This window comes from Podarcis cretensis (genome assembly GCF_951804945.1).
Source record: "Podarcis cretensis genome assembly, chromosome: 16".
Taxonomy (NCBI): Eukaryota; Metazoa; Chordata; class Lepidosauria; order Squamata; family Lacertidae; genus Podarcis; species Podarcis cretensis.
The window spans coordinates 9733724-9755663 of record NC_137186.1 but is presented as its reverse complement, the minus strand read 5'-3'; the positions used below and the strand labels follow the sequence as shown (position 1 = coordinate 9755663).

The following is a 21940-nucleotide window of genomic DNA, read 5'->3' as shown; positions in this document are numbered from 1 at the left end:
CCCCTCCTAGTTACAATTTAAATTTTTTACTACTCTGACTCCCAGCTCACCTCCTTGTTGGCAGAGAGAGAGAAAGTTGTCTACCCACTTTTTTGGGGGGGGGGCTACAGAGCTGGGCAAATGAGGCATTAAAAAGGGGGCCCCGGGGGCCCTCCACCTCAATGCACTCTCCCAGTTGCTGATATTGTTGGATGAGTTTTATATTTCCGTAGGTGCAACTGTTTTACCGATCCACCCAAATTGATGCTTCCCTCTCCGCTGGCCAGTTCTGCTTCCTTTTAAACTCCTTTACTATTCCGTTGGAAGTGGTGGCTTTTAATTCCTTGGGAGAAAGAGGAATTGGGCAGGACAAGGTGACCAGGTATTGGCCCTAATCCTGGCCAGCTCCTCACCTCCTTTGCCCAGGGAATGCCTTTCCTATCCTTTGGGCGCTGGGCCTCCCCTCGCCTCTGGCTGCCCTTCTCCGAGTTACGTGGCTGGGTTGTCAGGGGGCGTGTGGCCGGTTTGAGGCCTCCATCTCAGGCTCCCAAGACAGCCTGTGCAAGCCTTGGCGCAGGCCTCCATCTTTTCCCCAGCGGTACCCCAAACTCAGCTTCTCCTTGACCCCTGCTGCCATCTGGTCCCTCTGCCCCCCATGGCCGCCAAGTGGTTCAAAGAGTTTCCGTCCAGCCTGAAAACGGTTTCAGAGAGAGCCAAGCCGGGCAGTGCCGCCAACCTTGGGAAGCTGTGCAGTGCCTCACGCAAGAGCCTAGGTCCTCCCGAAGCGGGTACGGCGGCTTCTCTGCCCGGGAAGAACCGGAAAAACTCTGCTACTGAGCTGGGCGGTCCGCGGACCCTGCTTCTGCCAGGGAAAGATGGCGGAAGCGGCCGGCTTTCGCGGGACAACCTCCAGGGCCTGCTGCAAGCCGCCGCGGGGAAGATGCGCAAGAATTCGCGGGTGGATGGGGCCCCCACGGACGAACCGGCACGGGGGGCGCCCAAAGGCAACGCCGGCTGCGGGACCTACATCAACCGGCTCATCAAAGTGGATGCTCACGAGAAAAACGGAAAGAACTACCCTGGGAGCGCCCCGAGTCCCACCCTGGTTGCAGCTCCCGAGTCAGAGAAGGCTAAACAGGAGACGGTAAGGATCCTGCTCATTCCGATACCCTTTCCATGGTGGTGCCAGCGTGTGCCCATTGGACAGGCTTATAATGGGTAGGCCGCATTTATTCTCCATGCCCTTTCTCAGTTGCCAAAAGAAGATGACCTTCTAAGAACTCTCTGCCTATACCAACTTGACACCGCTTAATGCCACTTTTGGTTTTGCTACCCAATTAACCTCGAGGGCACCCCTCGCCCTAGCAACTTTCATCTGCCGTGGATGTGCTTCCAATTCCTTTGCCTCTCTTCCACTCCCTGCACCAGCTAATTAATCACATTTTTTTTTAAAAAAAGAGATATAAGCCATTGCTCGATTTGTGAGAGCCTTGATGCTGCGCTTAATTTAGCTGGACTCAAAACCACCATGTTTCTTGTTATGCAGAGTGAGAATAAGAGGCGAGGAAGAGAGTGGGTGGCTCTTTGAGCTGCCCGACGTCTGGAGAGAAGGGCGTCCTTAGTTCAGGGATGGGCTCAGGCTGTCGGCTGCAGATAGAACGTGGTGGGAAATTATAAAAGGGCTCCTTAAAAGCAAAACGAAAAGCCTAAAATAATTAATCTGCTTTCTGGGGTTCCGTTTTGAAGGACGTCCGAACAGCACTTTATATGAAAGGAGAAACTCCTGCGGTTTTTAATCCCATATACAGAAATATAAATAGTTCCGTTCTTTGTTTGCACAGCACCATCAGTGTACAGAATTTATAAGCAACCTCCCCAGAACTTCTACTTTATGTAAAAATCATTGTTGGTACTTAAATTCTGAGGTGCTCCTGTCCTGTACTATTGGCATTGGGCCTTCTGTTTACAATGTTTGGGGAAGCGTGCCAATCATTACATGGCCAAAACAGCACCAGCCACACACAGCAGGACGGTGGCAGCAGGTTTATCTGGAGGTGGGTCTCGAGCTTTGCAGAAGGAAACAATAATCTTTAGAAAAAGAGGGTGGGGAAGAGGCAGAAACTGCTGAATGAGGACTGAGCATGCTCAGTGGCCACAGAAGACCTGAAAACATGAGGAGGAATGGAATGGAGCACCTGAAAGGGGGCATGGCTGGCTGACTGGCAGGAACCCAGAACAAGCACACTCCATACCACAACATTTTGTTGCAGGCCCCGCTATCTATTGATTTATTTGTAATTTAGGTGATTTATACGCTGCCATTTGCACGACAGGGTGCTTTACAATAAGACACGTAAATGAAAAACAAGGAAACCACCAAAATAGTGCCGTCCTTTAAAAGAGGGCAACCTTTTCCCAGACCAGGAGGTGTGGCTTGGGGAGGGGGTGTGGCTGAGAAGGTGTGGCCTTAGGAGAGTTTCCTGGGAAGAGGAATGGATGGCTAAACCACTCCGGGAATTGTAGTTCTGGGGAGGAAATACAAGGGCAGGAGTCTCCAAACAATTTTCAGCACCCTGAACAAACTACAGTTCCCAGGATTCTTGGCGGGGGGAGCCATAGCTGTTTAAAATACTATCATAGTGCTTAAAACATAATGTGTAGACAGGGCCTGGAGTGGGATGTTGGCCACATGAGACGAGCCGCACAGAAATACGCATTTCAGGGGGTTAGACTAGATGAGCCTTTGGGTCCCTTCCAGCTCAACAGTTCTGTGAAATAAGCCTCACCTGATTGCTTAATGTTGCCTTTGCACCCCTTCCCTTTGCCGTCAAGGTTATTATCCTGGAAGATTATGCCGACCCGTATGATGCCAAGCGCACCAAGGGTCAGCGAGACGCCGAGAGGCTAGGGGAAAATGACGGCTATATGGAGCCATACGATGCCCAGCAGATGATCACCGGTAAGTGTCCAGGCGCGTCTGCTGGGGGGGGGGGGGCTTAGGCGTCCACGCCAGCCTCAAAATCCCGAGACAAAGGGAGAGTTGACATCACCTGCCCATGTCCCTTTCTGGAGTCCGTCCGTCCGTCCGTCCATGCCCTCTTGGCAACATCGAACGGAGCGTGAGACAGCTTAGCAGTTTGGAAAACTGGAGCCGCCGTTCATTGTTCCAAAGAAAGGTCATCTTTTTAACGTTTCCTTTCTCGACACCCTGAGGGGTGGAGGCAAAGAAACCTGGCAGGCCTTGGTTTGCCAGCCCAGTTGTTTAAATGCCAACACCGCCACCTCACTCATGACTGACTGATCAGTCAAATGCAAGGTTTTTTGAGGTGTCTCGCTGGAGGAAAATTCTTGTCACGACGTTTGCTGCCAAATCCTTGCTAGTTTGTCATGAGAACCTTGTTGTTGTCAAGAATTCTGGGACATTTTCTTTAGGGTTCATACAGGTTCTTGGCTAGGACCAAGTTGGCCTTCATAGATTCCCTGTGAGGACAGAGGCTGCACCCTATAGAACAAAGGTGAGCATCCATGGCCCTCTAGAGGCGGCTGGGACCCTGGCACCCATCATCCTTGACTATCAGTTTTCCTGTAGTGTTGTTGTTGTTGTTTAGTCGTTTAGTCGTGTCCGACTCTTTATGACCCCCTGGACCAGAGCACGCCAGGCCCTCCTGCGTCCCGCAGTTTGGTCAAACTCAGGTTGGTAGCTTCGAGAACACTGTCCAACCATCTCGTCCTCTGTCATCCTCTTCTCCTAGTGCCCTCCATCTTTCCCAACATCAGGGTCTTTTCCAGGGAGTCTTCTCTTCTCATGAGGTGGCCAAAGTCTTGGAGCCTCAGCTTTAATTTTCCTACCAGTTTTCAGTTTTTCTACCAATGATCTAAAGATCTCCCCCACATCCCATAAGACTACTGAGTCAGAATTAAACACTGTACCACTTCCTGCTTCCCGACTTCACATCATTCAAGTGCCTGGTCAGTTACCAGATCTTGTGGCAGGGAGTCCCACAAGCTAAGCTCTGGCTGTGCAGAAAAAGCGGTTCCATTCACAATGGCTGGGGCAATGGTGTAGCCATGATTGAAATACAGGGGTGTGCAGTGCCAGATGTATGTATAAGCTAAACAAGCTATAGCTTAGGGCCCCTCTCTCTTGGGGGCCTCCAAAAAAATTTAAAGGGAAAAAACTGGATGTACATTTCCAAAATATAAGATAAAAAAAAAGATAAAACCTACATACAGCAACAGTGTTTTGTGTTGTGTAGGCTCCTATGATGTAAGTGATGGGCCCCACCTGCTACCCTTTTCCCTAAAATATCACTGGTTTGCTCATTTCTATATCAATTACTTTGATAAAATACATATTTTGTTATGTGCAAATGGCTTTAGATACCTATTAGGTCCATAAATTACCATATAGCATATATTCAACATAAAAAACAGCGACAATTTGTTGCTGACAAAGGACAGCTGGACATATAAAGGGCCCCATTAACTTCAGTAGCTGAGGGCCTCATCAAACCATATCCAGCCCTGTGGGGGTGTATAGAAGCTAGTCTACTATACAAAATTTAAACCTTTTGCCCTGCCCACTTTTGCCCCAGGCCCCACCCACCACTGCTAGAAGCGCCTATGTGGGCATGGTTTCATGTTATTAAATTCAGATTTCAAGAGGCCTGAACCCCCACCGACCCCCTATTTCCCACATTGTCAGTGTGAGGTTGGGACCCCTTGACCCACCCTGCTGGGGGTCACTCGCACCCCAGCTGCTCCTTTTCTCTTCCCACCAAAATTAAAACAAAACAAAACAACTCCCCCACAACCTTATCTCTCCCTGCAGAGAGGCAGGAAAGGAGAGAGCTGGTTTCCTGACCCAGATTTCTTTTTCCCGTTAGACCCCCCCTCCCCTGCCCCTCAGCCACCACCAGATTTGTGCCCTGTCTCCCAGCTGTGCCAAAAATTTGTTTTCTCAAATTAAAAGCAGCATGCTTGTTTTACAGTAGCTAACTTTTATCTCAGGTCATCTTTTTTTGCAAGGTCGCTTTGCAAGGGCAGAGAGAGTGATGGAATATTATGGTGCTTTTTGAGCGCATCTGCAGCGTGCGTTTAAAGATCATGGCTTCCTCCCCAGTGAATACTGTGACATTTTTGCCCCTACCAACTCTGGGAATTGTAGCTCTGTTGAGGGGAAGAGGGGGTCGCCTAACCAAGAACTACAATTCCCAAAGGAAGAAGGGTTGCTTGTTAAAGCAGACCCTCCAAATTGTCCCTATTTTCCAGGGACAGTCCCGGGTTTATAGAAGCCATCCCAGTTTCTGATTTGATCCCAGAATATCCCTCTTTCCTTTAGGACGTCCCTATTTTCATCAGATAAATGTTGGAGAGGATGTGTCTATTCTCACTGATGAAATGTTGGAGAAAATCCTGAGAAAAGTCATCTACTTCTCTCAGAGTGATCCTCCAAGTGCCCCTATTTTCCAGGGACAATCCTGGATTTACAGAAGTCGTCCCAGTTTCAGATTTGATCCCGGTATGTCCTGCTTTTCCTTAGGACATCCCTATTTTCATCAAAGAAATGCTGGAGGGTATGGAGTTATGCAAACTACCCCCCAAGGAGATAAGTAACTATATAACCTTTAGAAGAAAACTGAAGGCAGCCCTGTATGGGGAAATTTATAAAGGTTTTATTATGTTTTTATATACATTGGAAGCCGCCCCGAGTGGCTGGGGCAACCCAGTCAGATGAATGGGGTATAAATAATAAAATTATTATTATTATTATTATTATAGAATAGGACATCCTTATTTTCATCAGAGAAATGTTGGAGGGTATGTTAAAAGCACGCTGAGAATGGTAGCTCTGGGATTGGAAGTTTATAAAGTTTTTATTATGTTTTTATATACGTTGGAAGCCATCCCGAGTGGACGGGGTATAAATAAAATAATAATAATAATAATAATAATAGAATAGGACATCCCTATTTTCATCAGAGAAATGTTGGAGGGTATGTTAAAAGCATGCTGAGAATGGTAGCTCTGCGCAGTGAGCGGGGAGAGGGGTTTCTTAACAACTCTCAGCACCCATCGCAAGCTACATTTCCCAGGATCCTTTGGGGGAAGCCATGACAGTTTAAAGTGGTGCAATTTACTGCTTCAAGTGTGTGATTCGGGACCTTATTTCTAACTTGCTCGAGTCAGTTAACACCTGAGGGGCCTCATTCTGCCGCGTGGGGCCCTGGACCTCTGTCCCACCCCACCCCAACCCAGGCCCTGCCCTGCCCTGACGGACCCCTGCCTTTTTGTAAAAACAAACAGGCCTCAAACGTGGCCGGTTGCCTAGCAACCAGCCGGATGCCTGCCCTGGGCTCTCAGGCCCGTGCCGTTCCCACCCGGAGCTGACACAGAATAACAGGAAATGGTAGTGCCGGAAGCCGGAGGCGATGTGGGGCATTGTTGGTGGAGGTGGCGTCCGTGCGCAGGATATGGGCGCTTTTACCTCAGACGCTGGTTTCGAGTGCGAGGGTTTCCCAGATCCTACATTCGCCTCTCCTGGTTTTGACCCACCGCAGGGTAGGAGACAGTCCAATCCTTCCCATCAAGAACAGAGGAAGGCTGATTTGCACCGAGTCTGAAACCTGGGTCTACCTTGCTCAGTGTTGCATGCACTGGCTGGCAGCATCTGTCCAGGATTTCGCACAGGGAGTCTGTTTGTCTCTCTCTCCCAGCCCTCCCTGGAGATGCTCCCGGGATTTGAACCTGGGACCGTGCAATGCAGGCAGTGGCGTAGCGTGGGTTGTCAGCACCCGGGGCAAGGCAAGTAATTTGCGCCCCCTAACCCGTGAGCCAGGTAGGGGCAGAGAGCTGCGAGTGCGAGTGCACCCCCACCAGATGTTGCACCCGGTGTGGCCGGCCCCCCCCTGCACCCCCCACGCTACACCACTGAATGCAGGTGCTCTCCCACTGGACGATGGCTCTTTCCCTGGAAATAAAGGGAGTTTCTAGTCCCCATGGCTTCACATAAAGGGTTGATTTTAACATCATAGCCAGACACTGGAGAGACCTGTCAGCATGGACCAATGGTGCCAAATAGTATGGGAAACAGCCTCCTTAGAAAAACTAACCAATAAACTTTAAACTGACACGGGGACAAATGGAAGAAGACGCCTATGGCTCCCCTTTATCACATACACAGCCCAACAAGACGACAACAAGATCCCACCAACAGCATCCAATATGGCTAACCTGATTCAATAATAATAATAATAATAATAATAATAATAATAATTTATTTATACCCCGCCCTTCGCGGTTCAGAAAACTGGGCTCCACTCACACACGAAAACAAAGTTCACCACGGCCGGTCACAAACAGACAACCACATCTGAGGCCAACCCCAACCTCTCTTACCACCAAAGGATCACAAGCGAATAGCAAAGAACCCGCACAAGCGACGCTGACACAAAACCCCACACATACATTAAATAAAATAGAAACATCGCTACCGGGCCCAAGCCCCACTCACCATTCCTCCCTCCACCTCTTCCCCCCTTTTCATCCTAATGTAACACTAATGCAGGGGTCAGCAGCCCTCGGGGGTCGTTTAAACGGCCCACGAGTCACCCCCAAACTGAGCCGTCCGCGCGGTGCGCTAAAGCGGCGCAGCTTGGAGCAGGGACTCGCTTCCGTGGTGCTGGAAATCGCATCTGCGCGGACTCAGGTGCCAAAAATTGCATCTGCACATGCACAGACGCAATCCAGCCCACGGAGCGATCTCCACGGGAGTGAACTGGCCCAGGCGAGGTACAGTGGTGCCTCGCAAGACGAAATTAATCCGTTCCGTGAGGCTCTTCGTATTAGCAGTTTAGCGGCTTTTAGCGATCAGCTGTTAAGCAGCTTATCAGCAGATCAGCTGATAAGCGGCTTAGCGCCTTAGGAAAAGGGGGGGGGAGGGGAAAAACCTGCAGGAACTCGCAAGACATTTTCGTCTTGCGAAGCAAGCCCATAGGGAAATTCGTTTTGCGAAGCGCCTCCAAAACGGAAAACCCTTTCGTCTAGCGAGTTTTCCGTCTTGCGATGCGTTCGTCTTGCGGGGCACCACTGTAAACCTTGCCGAGCCCTGCTCTAACGTCTCAGCGAACGAAACTGATCTGTAGAAAATGTAACTTGAAAAAAGGAGACATTGCACATACGTTTGCAAACCAGGAAATCTTTAATAAAAAAGACGTTCATAATAATAATTTATTATTTATACCCCGCCCATCTGGCTGGGCTTCCCCAGCCACTCTGGGCGGCTTCTAAAAAAAATTAAAATACCGTAATATATCAAACATTAAAAGCCTCCCTAAACAGGGCTGCCTTCAAATGTCTTCTAAAAGTCTGGTAGTTGTTGTTCTCTTTGACATCTGGTGGGAGGGTGTTCCACAGGGCGGGTGCCACTACCGAGAAGGCCCTCTGCCTGGTTCCCTGTAACTTGGCTTCTCGCAGTGAGGAAACTGCCAGAAGGCCCTCTGTGCTGGACCTCAGTGTCCGGGTAGAAAACCCATAAAAGGTTGGTTTAAATAGGAACGTGGGAAGCTTGTCTCACTTGACTTTTAATCTCAGGCTTGGTGGGTTCAAGCCCCATGCTGGGCAAAAGATTCCTGCATTGTAGGGGATTGGACTAGATGACCCTCGGGGTCCCTTCCTAGATTTTGGGAAGCTGCCTCATACAGAGTCAGACTCTTAACTTTGCCTCACCCATGTTTTGAGTTCTGAGGAGAAAACCAGATGAATCGGAAGCAAGGAATTAAAAAATCTTTACTAGAATACTGTACTAGAGTACATAAGCGGACAGGTCACAAAACGGAAGCAATGTTTGTTCTAGGAAAAATCAGAATCGAGTGGAAAGTATCATGGAATGAGACGCCACGAGGCATTGTTCTAGCTGTTCCCTGCGACACAACCCATTTCATGTTGAGGAATTAGGCATAAGAGAAACCTAACAGGGTTGCTAGCTTGTTCACCATGCATCTCTGCTATAAAATTTATTAAAAACAAAAAAAAACTTTTGTCTACTTTGACTGGCAGCAAAGGACCCATTAGATTGAATGGGGTACATACACACAGAGAAATTGCTCTTTTTCACTCACTCGCACTCACACATATGCATAATAAAGGCAAAGGACCCCTGGATGATTACCGTACTTTTCACTCCATAAGACGCACCTGACCATAAGACGCACCTAGTTTTTTAGAGCAGGAAAACAAGGGGGGGGGGGTGGAATTCTGACTCAAATGTTGTACAGTACTAAACTATTTAAAACAGCAAAGTGGGCGGCTCCTGTCCACTTTGCTGCTTTAAAGCAAGCCACTGAATATAATGAAGAGAATGGAAAAAAGGATGTACATTCCATTACAATGTAGCTCTTTTCATTATCACTGCGAAGTCAGTTTTGGCAGCGGTCACATAAACTAAAATTTGAGCATTTTGCTGTTATTAATCAAGAATGGTAATAGTCAGGGAGAGAAACCAGGGCTGTGCAAATGAGAAGTGCTTGGAGTATGGAGGAACAGCAAAGAGATTATTATTATTATTATTATTATTATTATTATTATTTGTACCCCGCCCATCTGGCTGGGTTTCCCCAGCCACTCTGGGCAGCTTCCATAGAAACCAAAAATACACTAAAATATCACACGTTAAAAACTCCTTTTTCTGTCATAAAAACTTTAAATAAATAAATAAATAAACAATAAAACATCAAACATGAAAAACATCCCTTAAGATGTCTTCTGAATGTCAGGTAGTTGTTTATCGCTTTGACATCTGGTGGGAGGGCGTTCCACAGGGCGGGCACCACTACCGAGAAGGCCCTCTGCCTGGTTCCCTCTAGCTTTGCTTCTCGCAATGAGGGAACCGCCAGAAGGCCCTCGGCGCTGGACCTCAGCATCCGGGCAGAACGATGGGGGTGGAGACGCTCCTTCAGGTATACTGGGCCGAGGCCGTTTAGGGCTTTAAAGGTCAGCACCAACACTTTGAATTGTGCTCGGAAACGTACTGGGAGCCAATGTAGGTCTTTCAAGACCGGTGTTATGTGGTCTCGGCGGCCGCCCCCAGTCACCAGTCTAGCTGCCGCATTCTGGATTAGTTGTAGTTTCCGAGTCACCTTCAAAGGTAGCCCCACGTAGAGCGCATTGCAGTAGTCCAAGCGGGAGATAACTAGAGCATGCACCACTCTGGCGAGACAGTCCGCGGGCAGGTAGGGTCTCAGCCTGCGTACCAGGTGGAGTTGGTAGACAGCTGCCCTGGATACAGAATTGACCTGCACCTCCATGGACAGCTGTGAGTCCAAAATGACTCCCAGGCTGCGCACCTGGTCCTTCAGGGGCACAGTTACCCTATTTAGGACCAGGGAGTCCTCCACACCAGCCCGCCCCCTGTCCCCCAAAAACAGTACTTCTGTCTTATCAGGATTCAACTTCAATCCATTAGCCACCACCCATCCTCCAACCGCCTCCCTTGAGATCAAATGATTGCTCTCCAGTTCCTAAATCTGTGAATTTTTCTCAAAAAGAGGCATGGTTGTTTTGAGAGGAAGATTCAAAGAGTGGGAAATGGAGTGATTGAGCAAAGAACAGAGGAGGAAATGAGGGCAGATAAATAGCTTCCATTCAATACCAAGAGAACACAATGTTTTAGGTTTGATATAGGTGGCCTGTACTTGTAAGAATTTGTATAATAAATGATAGATTTGGAGTGGAATATCAGTGCCTCTTTTCAGCAATAAATATTAGCTGCTAGGAACATGGTCCACACACAAACACACAGGATGTCCGGTTATAGCTGTGCAGTTTAAACTGTTACTGAGCCAGATGCCTGCTCGGTTTTAGCTGAGCTCACCATTACTGGTTTGTGGGGATTCTTTGCATGTATTTATGACTATTTCCGCAAAACTGCTACTTGAAGAAATCCCCAAACTTAATATTTTTAAACTTCAAATGGAGCTCAGAATCTAGTCAGGCAATCAAGCCTTTGAATTAGGAGGCACTGAGAGACGGCAATTTGCTGCTCCCCACCCCCAAAGAGCAGCCCAGGAGCACACAGCCTGCCCGCTGCCACCAAACCTTCCCGGGGCTTCAGGGAAAAGCAGAGGCTGCCAGCAGAGCAGCGTGGCCCCCCTCACCACCCCCAAAGAGCAGCCCAGGAGCGTGCCACACTCTGGCGATTTGGCTCCAGGGACCACACACTCACTCCATAAGATGCACAGACATTTCCCCTTACTTTTTAGGAGGAAAAAAGTGCATCTTACAGAGCAAAAAATACGGTAAGTCCAGTCAAAGGTGACTATGGGGTTGCGGCGCTCATCTCGCTTTCAGGCCGAGGAAGCCGGCGTTTGTCCACAGACAGCTTTCTGGGTCATGTGGCCAGCAGGACTAAACCGCCTCTGGCGCAACGAGACACTGTGACGGAAGCCAGAGCACATGGAAATGCCGTTTACCTTTCCACCACCAGCCTTCTGATCTCTATGCTCAGCATAGAGTGCGCGTGCACACACACACACAAATGTGGTACCCAGAGAAAAATCAATGGGTACCTTTTACACAAACGTTGATGGGTGCAGAGAAACCCTGACCTTTCCACCCCGTTTGCCTCCCAGAAATCCGCAGGCGGGGTTCAAAAGACCCTCTCATCAAAGCCATCTTGCTGTTGGATGAGCCGGTGGAGGCCAAAGGAGACCCCCCTGCTGCTGCTGTTGCTGTTGCTGCTGCTGCTGTTGCTGCTACAACTACAACTATTAAGCGCCAAGGAGCCAAACCGCCGCAGCTCTATGACACCCCCTACGAACCGGCAGAAGCAGGGCCCAAGCCAGAGGCCCGGCTCCCGGAGAATGACGAGCGGCCGCCAGCTGAGTACGAACAGCCCTGGGAGTGGAAGAAAGATCAAATCGTGAAAGCTCTCTCAGGTAAGAGACAGTGTGCGCATGAGGAGATTAGGGCTGGGCGTGGGGTGCGTTGTATCAGGTTTATTTGCCTGGTCACCTATGGTGAGCTTAGAAATTTGTCCAGGCGACCAGGCAGAGAAGTTTAACCAGAAGCTGCTCTTCTTCCATTCTGTTTAAGACCCAAATAACTCACGTAAGGGGACGTGGGTGGTGCTGTGGGTTAAACCACAGAGCCTAGGACTTGCTGATCAGAAGGTTGGCGGTTTGAATCCCCGCGATGGGGTGAGCTCCTGTTGCTCGGTCCCTGCTCCTGCCAACCTAGCAGTTTGAAAGCACTTCAAAGTGCAAGTAGATAAATAGGTACCGCTCCAGTGGGGAGGTAAATGGCGTTTCCGTGCGCTGCTCTGGTTCGCCAGAAGCGGCTTAGTCATGCTGGCCACATGACCTGGAATCTATACGCCGGCTCCCTCGGCCAATAAAGCGAGATGAGCGCCGCAACCCCAGAGTCGGCCACAACTGGACCTAATGGTCAGGGGTCCCTTTACCTTTACCTAACTCACGTAAATCTATGTGTAGATGAATAAATTCCATAAACCTACTCCAGAGGGCTGACTTTGGCACCCACCCATCAGTCGCCGGCCATAATTATGACACCAGATGATCCACAGATTGACTACAGATGCAGTTGATAATAACTTGCAAGTCGCTGGCAGCGCTGGACTCCCATTGGTGGATGTGTGGCGCGTCCGTGAAGACTCTTCCCCTTTCCTTCCAGTGCAGTTTGACGGGCCAGAGAGACCCCCAGCGCCCAAGGATGAGGCTCCAGCACAGCTGCGGCAACAGCAGCATCGCCGCCAGCGGAGCTGGCCCTCCAAGATGGTGAAGCCCATGGCAGTGGCAGAGCCAGACCCAGATGGGGACCGTGTGGATCCTTCGCTTGCCTTGGAGAAACAGCCGTAAGCATCCTGCAGCCCAAGATAGCCTGAGCACCATAGCTGTGTATATTCTGTACAGTGGTGCCTCGCAAGACAAAATTAATTCGTTCCGCGAGTCTCTTCGTCTTGCGGTTTTTTCATCTTGCGAAGCACCCCTATTAGCGGATTAGCGCTATTAGCGGTTTAGCGGTTTAGCGGCTATTAATGGCTTAGCAGCTAAGTGGCTATTAGCGGCTTAGCGGCTTAGAAAAGGGGGGGGAGCGGAAAAACTCGCAAGATGTTTTCGTCTTGCGAAGCAAGCCCATAGGGAAATTCGTCTTGTGAAGCGCCTCGAAAAATGGAAAACCCTTTCGTCTAGCGGGTTTTTCGTCTTGCGAGGCATTCGTCTTGCGGGGCACCACTGTACCTCTGCAGGCCTCTTAGAATCCGATAGTCTGGGATGTAGTTCAACATCCCCCGTCATTCATTTGTTTAAAAACAAACAAACAGAAGAAGGCAAGTTGCTGGTCCTCATTAAGTGGCACAAGATTCCTTGCGAATTTCACCAAGTCTGTCTGTCTGTGGATATTTTCCTTGCCTTCCCTTCCACCCTCCCAGCAAATGCGTTCCAAGTTCTTCCCAACTGAGGAAACACAATAAATTCAGGAATTATGTACTGAACAGGCATGCTTTATTTAAAAAGTCCTGCTTTTATTGTGCAGAATACACATGGTGTGGTCTTATCCTCCCTCCCCTGCTTCTACCAGCCTTTTGAAACGTTGAGATTTGGGGGTCTCGTACGCGTGGGGTACACAGCCCCTCCTTGGAATGCATCACCTAAATTCAGAGCCCTGAAAATCTCCCTTGTTTATTTGAAAAAACAAAAACAAAAGTAAGTTTCTGTCCTTTGGAGTAGAACCAGGAGGTACATTGACAGAGTTCGCTGGTGGTTATGGAATATGTACAGTGGTACCTCGCAAGACGAATGCCTCGTAAGACGAAAAACTCGCAAGACAAAAGAGTTTTTCGTTTTTTGAGTTGCTTCGCAAGACAAATTTCCCTATGGGCTTGCTTCGCAAGACGAAAACGTCTTGCAAGTTTGTTTCCTTTGTCTTGCAAGTTTGTTTCCTTTTTCTTAAAACCGTGCATTCAGGGGGTGCAGTTGCGACTTGACTTTGAGGAGCAACTTATAGCACGCGGTGTGGTAGCCTTTTTTGAGGTTTTTGAAGACTTTGGTGATTTTTGAAGCTTTTCCAAAATCTGTGCTTCGCAAGACGAAAAAATCACAAGACGAAAAAACTCGCAGAACGAATTAATTTCGTCTTGCGAGGTACCACTGTATAAGATCTGGAACAAAGCTTGCCCGTTTATCATAGGATCTGAACAGCTCAGTTAGTAAGCAGCTGAGTGCTATGCTGTTCCTCACTGTGGACCAGAAGCTTGCTCTGATCTCATGGGACCATTTGTATTCCAAGCTGGAAGCAGTATTCCATTTCCTGGCCATGGGCTGAAGGTTCTCCACCCCTGATTTAGGCAGAATCCATCTGGAATGCTGCAAGTTGCAAGATATTGTCTTGACCAGAGAGCTGGAATAGATGACTAGGGTCCTTTTCCAACTCTTAAGAATCTCTAGTTAATCCGTGTGAGCTCCTACCTGCAGTTTGAAAAGGATGCAACTCAATGGGGTGAGGGAAGACACACAGTCAGTGCTTTAACTCCACTGTTTTTGGGGTATTATTATTTTTTAAACCCAGCCTGCAATAAAAGCCACCTTAGTGTTTTATAAACTGATGAACCCCAGGCACAGAGCAAAATGAATTGGGGAGGGTTTTGTTCTTCCTTCTTTCTCCAAACACGGAGGCGCAGGTCCATCTCATGAATAGGCTGATTGGCAGGCAGCTTTCAAGGACAGAGAAGGGGAAAGCTTTTCATGAGAAAGCATAATGAACCTGGGAAGTTAATTGCCATGGGATGTTGCTATGGCGACTTAGGATAAGTAGCGCTTTAAAAAGAGCAAGGTTGGGGGGGCAGTTTTGGAAAAATCCATGATAGATAGGGTTATCGATGGCTTTCCACTGAAAGCGAAGCCTCCATGTTTAAAAGCAGGATACCTGGGGCACCCTGGAACGCAGTCCCGATGTTGCCTGATCACTTATGGTGAGTTAAGAAATTTGTCCAGGCGACAAGGCAGAGAAGTTTAATAAGAAGCAGGTTCCTCCCCCCTTTCCTTCTTGTTTAAGACCCCCAAAACTAATGTAAATATATGTGTGGATCAGGCATCCCCAAACTCGGCCCTCCAGCTGTTTTGGGACTACAATTCCCATCATTCCTGACCACTGGTCCTGTTAGCTAGGGATGATGGGAATTGTAGTCCCAAAACAGCTGGAGGGCTGAGTTTGGGGATGCCTGGTGTGGATGAATAACTTCCATAAACTTATGGACATTCCAGCACTAGGCATTATTCCGGTGAGCACTGACTGCTTTCAAGCGCCTGAATGGGGAGCCTGGTGCCCGCCGGGTGCCCTTGAACTAGAACTCCCATCATCCCTGACTGTTGGGCCATGCTGGCTGGGGCTGATGGGAGATGAGAATGCAAAACAGCATCAGGCCAGCGGCCCACCTGGGCAAGCAGCAGGGCTTGAGCCAGCGGTGAGGAGATCCCCTTTGGGCTCTGGGAAGGGTCTCCTTGTGAGTAGGAGGTGCAGCTTGGCTTTGCTCAAGCTGCTGAGAGGCGCTGGGGTGACATATTGCAGTTTTCAGAAGTAGGGGGCCCATGGCTTGGCTTTCAAAAAACGGGGTCTGTAGTACTTTGCTAACTGGGAACCACTGCTCTGTGGTAAGCAAAGCCCTGCTGGATCAGGCCAGAGGCCTGTCCAGTCCAGCATTCTGATCTGTCATGAGCAGATCATAGATTCATAGAATTGGAAGGGACCACAAGAATCACCTGGTACAGCTTGGCACCTGAACAAATCAGCTCCCAAACGTTGCAAACCCGGAAGTAAGTGTTCTGGTTTGTGAACGTTTTTTGGAAGCCAATGTCAGCATTGTTTTGGGGGCCAATCAGCCAATCAGAAGCCATGCCTCGGTTTGCGAACGTTTTGGAAGTCGATCGGACTTCCGGAACAGATTACGTTTGAGAACCAAGGTACGACTGTACCATTTTCAGTCTCTCCGACACTCGGCACGTCCAGAACGGATTAAGTTTGGGAACAAACCCCCTGCAATGCAGGAATCTTTCACCCAGTGTGAGACTCGAACCCACAGCCCTGCGATTAGGAGTCGCCTGCTCTACCAACTGAGCTGACAATAGCCCACCAGGTGCCCACGAGCTCTCGGTCTCTCCCCTCCTGAGGTTTCCATCAACTGGTCTTCAGAAGCATCGCTGAAGCTGACCCTCTCCTTTCCCCGCAGCTGGTTTCACGGCGCCATCACTCGAACCGAGGCGGAGAGCCGGCTGCAGCCGTGCCGGGAAGCCGGCTACCTGGTCCGCACCAGCGAGACAGCGACCAGCAAGTACTCCATCGCCCTCAAGTGAGTGCCTGTTCTCCGAGGCAGGAGGGCTGGATGGGGGCAAAGTGGTCTCTGATCTTTAGTCAACTCACTCCCAGATCTCCCATGCCAAGCCATTGGGTCAGTGTTGTCGGCTCAGGCCAGCAGCATTCCTCTCTGCCTCCTTGGGGATGCCAGGAATCAAACCTGGGACCTTCTGTGTGCAAGGCAGATGCTCTACCACTGAGCTATAGCCCTTCCCTTGAATATAATCAGGTTCTAGTCCTCATGCTTCTGAACAAAGGGTTGGTTTAAAGAGGGACTTAGGAACCTGCCTCATCCCTTTGGTCTAGCAGGCTCAGTGTTGTCTACACTGACTGGCAGTAGCTCTGCAGGGTTTAAAAATGGAGGGGCATTCCCAGTCCTACGTGGAGACGCCGGGGATCTAACCTGTGACCTTCTGCATGCAGGGCAGGCGTCCCAAACCCGAATTGATGGCCGCCTCTAGTTAACTCACCACCACCTGTCCAAATAGCCACAGCCACGCTCTGCCTTGCATTTTGCAAGAAAATTGAGAGCGGGGAACCTGAAATGGGAGCGGGGGCTGCAGGACCAAGGAGGAAAAGGAGATCCATTCAGCCATCCCTGCCTCGTTCTCTACCCTGCCCACCCAGATTCCCGGAATCCTTTCGCCTTTCTGACCCTGCTTGTGTAGCTCTGCCGCCTCCCTTTCCAGCACTGGCTCCTCAGCGGAGGATCGCTGGCCGGGTGCGGCCCACACTTCCTTCCTCAGGATGCTGAGCCCCTGGATTGGAAACAATTGGAGCTGGGAAGGGAAGGGGATTTGAAAAGAGAGGGCGAGGAGAAGTGCTGGGTTGTGGCAGGGGAGGGCTAAGGCATCGAGAAGCAGGCCGGGGACCTAGAAGGGACCCCCTGGCACCGGGTCTCCTGGGGGTCCTGAGCCCCTTTGCATTTCCTGACTCCGTTCCCTAAAAAGAAAAGGCCTATTTCCCCTTTTTTTTTTCTACTTTGCTTAATGCTGATTGGGGACCCTGCCATCCTGCTGGACCCTAATTCCCATCATCTCTGACCTTTGGCCATGTTGGCTGGGAGCTGATGGGAGCTGGAGCCCAAGAGCCGCTCTGAGCCCGGCTTCGGCTGGGGAGGGCAGGATATAAATAAATAATTTATTATTATTATTATTATTATTATTATTATTATTATTATAACGTTGATGAACTACAGCTCCCTTCATCCCAGCGATTCTGTGTTCTGGATCCGGGCCTCACCTGCAGCTACTTTTTTATTGGCTTGGTTTGTTCCTTCAAAAGAAAAGGGGTCCATATTGGCACACATAAGAGTTTTTTTTTAAAAAAAAACAAACCCTTTTATTGTAAGAAGTCAATAATATTCCCAAACGACCTACACAACCATCCACACGAGGCGGGATGACATCAAATCCCAGGTGCAGGAGAGGAATACATATACACATACACAAACACACACCCACCCCATATTTATTCGAATGTAATGTGCACCTTTTTTGGCCAAATTACATTGCGAATATTCAGGTCACATTATATTCGATTGCAAGCTTAGAATCATAGAATCATAGAGTTAGAAGAGACCACAAGGGCCATCGAGTCCAACCCCCTGCCAAGCAGGAAACAAGCTTGAAAAGCACCGCCAAGCTTGAAAAGCACTGCTGACATAGCGAATAATTTTTGGGGGTCTCAAGGTTTTAAAAACTGAGGTGCGCATTAGATTTGTTGATGCATTAGATTTGCATAAATACGGTATATATATCTCGCCTTTTCCATTGATGGGACTCAGCTTACATATACAGTGGTACCTCAGGTTACATACACTTCAGGTTACATACGCTTCAGGTTACAGACTCCGCTAACCCAGAAATAGTGCTTCAGGTTAAGAACTTTGCTTCAGGATGAGAACAGAAATCGTATAGCGGCAGTGGGATGCCCCATTAGCTAAAGTGGTGCTTCAGGTTAAGAACGTGGCTTCTGCTTGAGTGCAGGAAGCTCCTGCAGCCAATCGGAAGCCGTGCCTTGCTTTGCGAACATTTTCAGAAGTCAAACGGACTTCCAGAACAGATTATGTTTGAGAACCAAGGTATGACTCATTTTCAGTCTTTCCGACAGTCGGCACATTTCCTTTTAAAGCACGAATAATGTGAATAAATCAAGTGGGCTGGGAGTTTCAACTTGGAGGGGGACTAAGCCACAGGCACCTTTGCACCCAGCAGGAAGGATGGAGAGGGGAGTGGGGAATGCATCCCGTTCACGCACACCCAATTTTGTCCCCCTCCACGCCCAGGACCAGCCAAGGATGCGTCCACATCATCGTAGCCCAGACCAAGGATCACAAGTACACTCTCGACCAGTCCGGCGGCCTCTTTGACAGCGTCCCCGAGGTGGTGTGCTACTACTCCAGCGAGAAGCTGCCTTTCAAAGTGGCTGAGCATATGATGCTGCGCTACCCGGTCGCTACACCGAGCAAGACCCACTAGCGCCCCCTCTGCCCCCCCCATCCCTATGTACACACACCTGGAATCAGAACTGGGATCTGACTGGAGAAACGCTGGACTGGGGAAGGTATACCTTTACGCTCGTGAAACAGCCACGGATCAGCAGCGGATCTTCCCCACATTCTACCCCTCTCTGCTCATGGACTCCCCCCCCCCACTTCCCTCCCCCCCAAGATCTCTGGGTTCAGATTTCCTCTGTTTCTCGTGAATCAGCCCTCCCTCCTTTCCTTCTGCACTGTAATTTATGTATAAATAAATTCATTCTGCCACAGGGCTGGGGGAAACAGTGGCTTTCCTGATGTGGTTGGAGGAACCATATAGATGGAAGGGATCCTGAGGATCACTTGGTTCAGCTTCCCGCCATGCAGGATTTTGCAGCTGTCCCGTACGGGAATCGAACCCACAACCTTGGCGTTATCAGCTCCACGCTCTAACCAGCTGAGCTATCCAGGAGGATGGGAGTTAGTCCATTAATTCCCCACTGGTTTCCCACCCCTAATCTAGTGTGACCAATCTGCTCTGCAGATGAAAGGGTGTGGCGGCAGCAGTGCTAACCCCCAGGGGGCCCCATTAAGTTTTATTGGATGTTATTAGGATCTGAGATTCTGTGGGGAGGAGAGAGAATCTTCTCATCTCAGATTCTGTGGTCAACAGGGGCAGGAGGGAGCTTAGGACCACTGTGCCACCCCCACCCCCACAATATTATCCACAGTGATCCTCTTTTGCTTTTTCCCATATGAATGAATGGTTACTGTTCATTTCCACGGAAGGAAGACACACCCGCAGCCATATGGGAGGAATTTAGTGCATCGTAATCTAGACCAGTGGCGCTGTGGGTTAAACCGCAGAGCCTAGGACTCGCCGATCAGAAGGTCGGCTGTTCGAATCCCCGTGACGGGGTGAGCTCCCATTGCTCGGTCCCTGCTCCTGCCCACCTAGCAGTTCAAAAGCACGTCAAAGTGCAAGTAGATAAATAGGTACCGCTCTGGCGGGAAGATAAATCCGTGCGCTGACTGGTTTGCCAGAAGCGGCTTAGTCATGCTGGCCACATGACCCGGAAGCTGTACGCCGGCTCCCTCGGCCAATAAAGCAAGATGAGCACTGCAACCCCAGAGTCGGTCACGACTGGACCTAATAGTCAGGGGTCCCTTTACCTTTACCTTTAATCTTGACCGGTGCCATCCTCTGAGAAGGGGATGCTGGGCTAAGATGGGCAACTGGCCTGATCCTGCTTTTACATTCTTAAGACCTGGGGTCATGTGCCCCTTCCTCAGAGTTTTATGCATCTGATGACCAAATATCAACACAGCCCATAGGGTTGTTGTGAGGGGAAAACAGGGAGGGCAAAACACTTGTATGTGGCCACCTTGAGCTCCTTACAGGAAAAGAAAAGATGGGCTAGAAATCTAATAAACAAACTAAATCTAGTTTTGTCCCCATCTTCCTCCTCCCCGGTGAGTAGTGAGGGCAGACCGAAGCTCGTGGGGCAGGGTCTATTTTTCTGCCCTTGCGAGTGACACCTCTGGCTGGTTTGTTGGCTGTGCTTGTGGCTTTCAAGACGGCAGATCGGCTACTTGCAATCCCCCACTCCACGAGGGTGACGACCATCTGGAAATCTCATCTGGGGACCACTTTCGCCTTGACCACAGTGTCTGGTTCCACTTCCTAAGATGGGCCTATGCCAGTAAATAGGTGCCACGCTTGACATCTCCCAGGGGATGAGAACGGAATCCCCTCCCAACCATCAGATCCTTTCCTTTGCAGACCTCCCTGAGCGCCATTTGCTGGAAAGGAAGGGTACGGATTTAACAAAGTGAGGCACTGCCAAGCTAAGCTTTCCAGGGACTGCCCCCAGAATGTGCTTTTCCCAGGGGGCCCACTTAAACCTGGAACCAATTCAACTACACATCATTGGGGTGGCACTATGGTCTAAACCACTGAGCCTCTTGGGCTTGCCAATCAGAAGGTCGGCGGTTCGAATCCCCGCGACGGGGTGAGCTCCTGTTGCTCTGCTCCAGCTCCTGCCAACCTAGCAGATCTAGCTAGTGCGAGTAGATAAATAGGTACCACTGCGGCGGGAAGGTAAACAACATTTCCGTGCACTCTGGTTTCCATCACAGTGTTCCGCTGTGCCAGAAGTGGTTTAGTCGTGCTGGCCACATGACCCGGAAAGCTGTCTGTGGACAAACGTCGGCTTCCTGGGCCTGAAAGCGAGATGAGCGCCGCAACCCCATAGTCACCTTTGACTGGAGGTCCAGAGGTCCTTTACCTTTACCTTTTACATCAGCAGTGGTTGGTGGCCGTTGGGACACTGGTAGGGTCGAAGGCAGGGGGACTGGCACTAGGGGGCACTAGAGCCAATGGGAGGCAGAGTAGACCGATTAGCTGTACTCCTCGCTGAGTTCTACAAGGGCAACACCAAGAGGAAGGAAGAGGAATCTTGACAGTCAACCCCCCCCCCCCAGGCCTAGTTGTTGTAAATAAGAAGCCACCCGCTGCTCCTATTTGTTGTTGTTGTTTAGTCGTTTAGTCGTGTCCGACTCTTGGTGACCCCTTGGACCAGAGCATGCCAGGCACTCCTGTCTTCCACTGCCTCCCGCAGTTTGGTCAAACTCATGCTGGTAACCTCGAAAACACTATCCAACCATCTCGTCCTCTGTCGCCCCCTTCTCCTTGTGCCCTCCATCTTTCCCAACATCAGGGTCTTTTCCAGGGAGTCTTCTCTTCTCACGAGGTGGCCAAAGTCTTGGAGCCTCAGCTTCAGGATCTGTCCTTCCAGTGAGCACTCAGGCCTGATTTCCTTCAGAATGGATAGGTTTGATCTTCTTGCAGTCCATGGGACTCTCAAGAGTCTCCTCCAGCACCAGAATTCAAAAACTGCTCCTATACACACACTCAAAGCTATGCTCTCATGATTGTTAAGGTTACCAGACGTCCCTGTTTCCTGGGGACAGTCCCCAGATTTACAAATCAGTCCCCATTCAAAATCCATTGAAGTTGAAAAGTGTCCCTGGATTCATTGAAAAAAATCTGGTAACCTTATGTTAAGTAGAATCTGCATGGACAGGGGCATCAGACCTCTGAGTAACATTCGGGGGAAG

The 21940-nt window shown here is 49.7% G+C and overlaps 2 protein-coding genes across 2 annotated transcripts in view; one reads left to right on the top strand and one right to left on the bottom strand.

The window, feature by feature from the left end:
- The window catches only part of TDRD10 (tudor domain containing 10), a gene marked incomplete at its 5' end in the record, with an annotated part of 38475 nt that extends 30965 nt beyond the window's left edge, over positions 1–7510 (bottom strand). Inside the window, 2 exons of the transcript XR_013834046.1 lie at positions 6467–6558; positions 7489–7510. The remainder of the gene's footprint in view (positions 1–6466; positions 6559–7488) is intronic.
- On the top strand, positions 635–19129 carry SHE (Src homology 2 domain containing E; the record flags this gene model as incomplete). The annotated part of the gene is made up of 6 exons (XM_079958214.1): positions 635–1123; positions 2812–2938; positions 11607–11912; positions 12667–12847; positions 16217–16336; positions 18629–19129. 6 exons carry the CDS (start codon positions 635–637, stop codon positions 18819–18821), a joined length of 1416 nt encoding a protein of 471 aa, XP_079814340.1. The 3' UTR covers positions 18822–19129.
- Positions 19130–21940: the final 2811 nt, after the last annotated feature.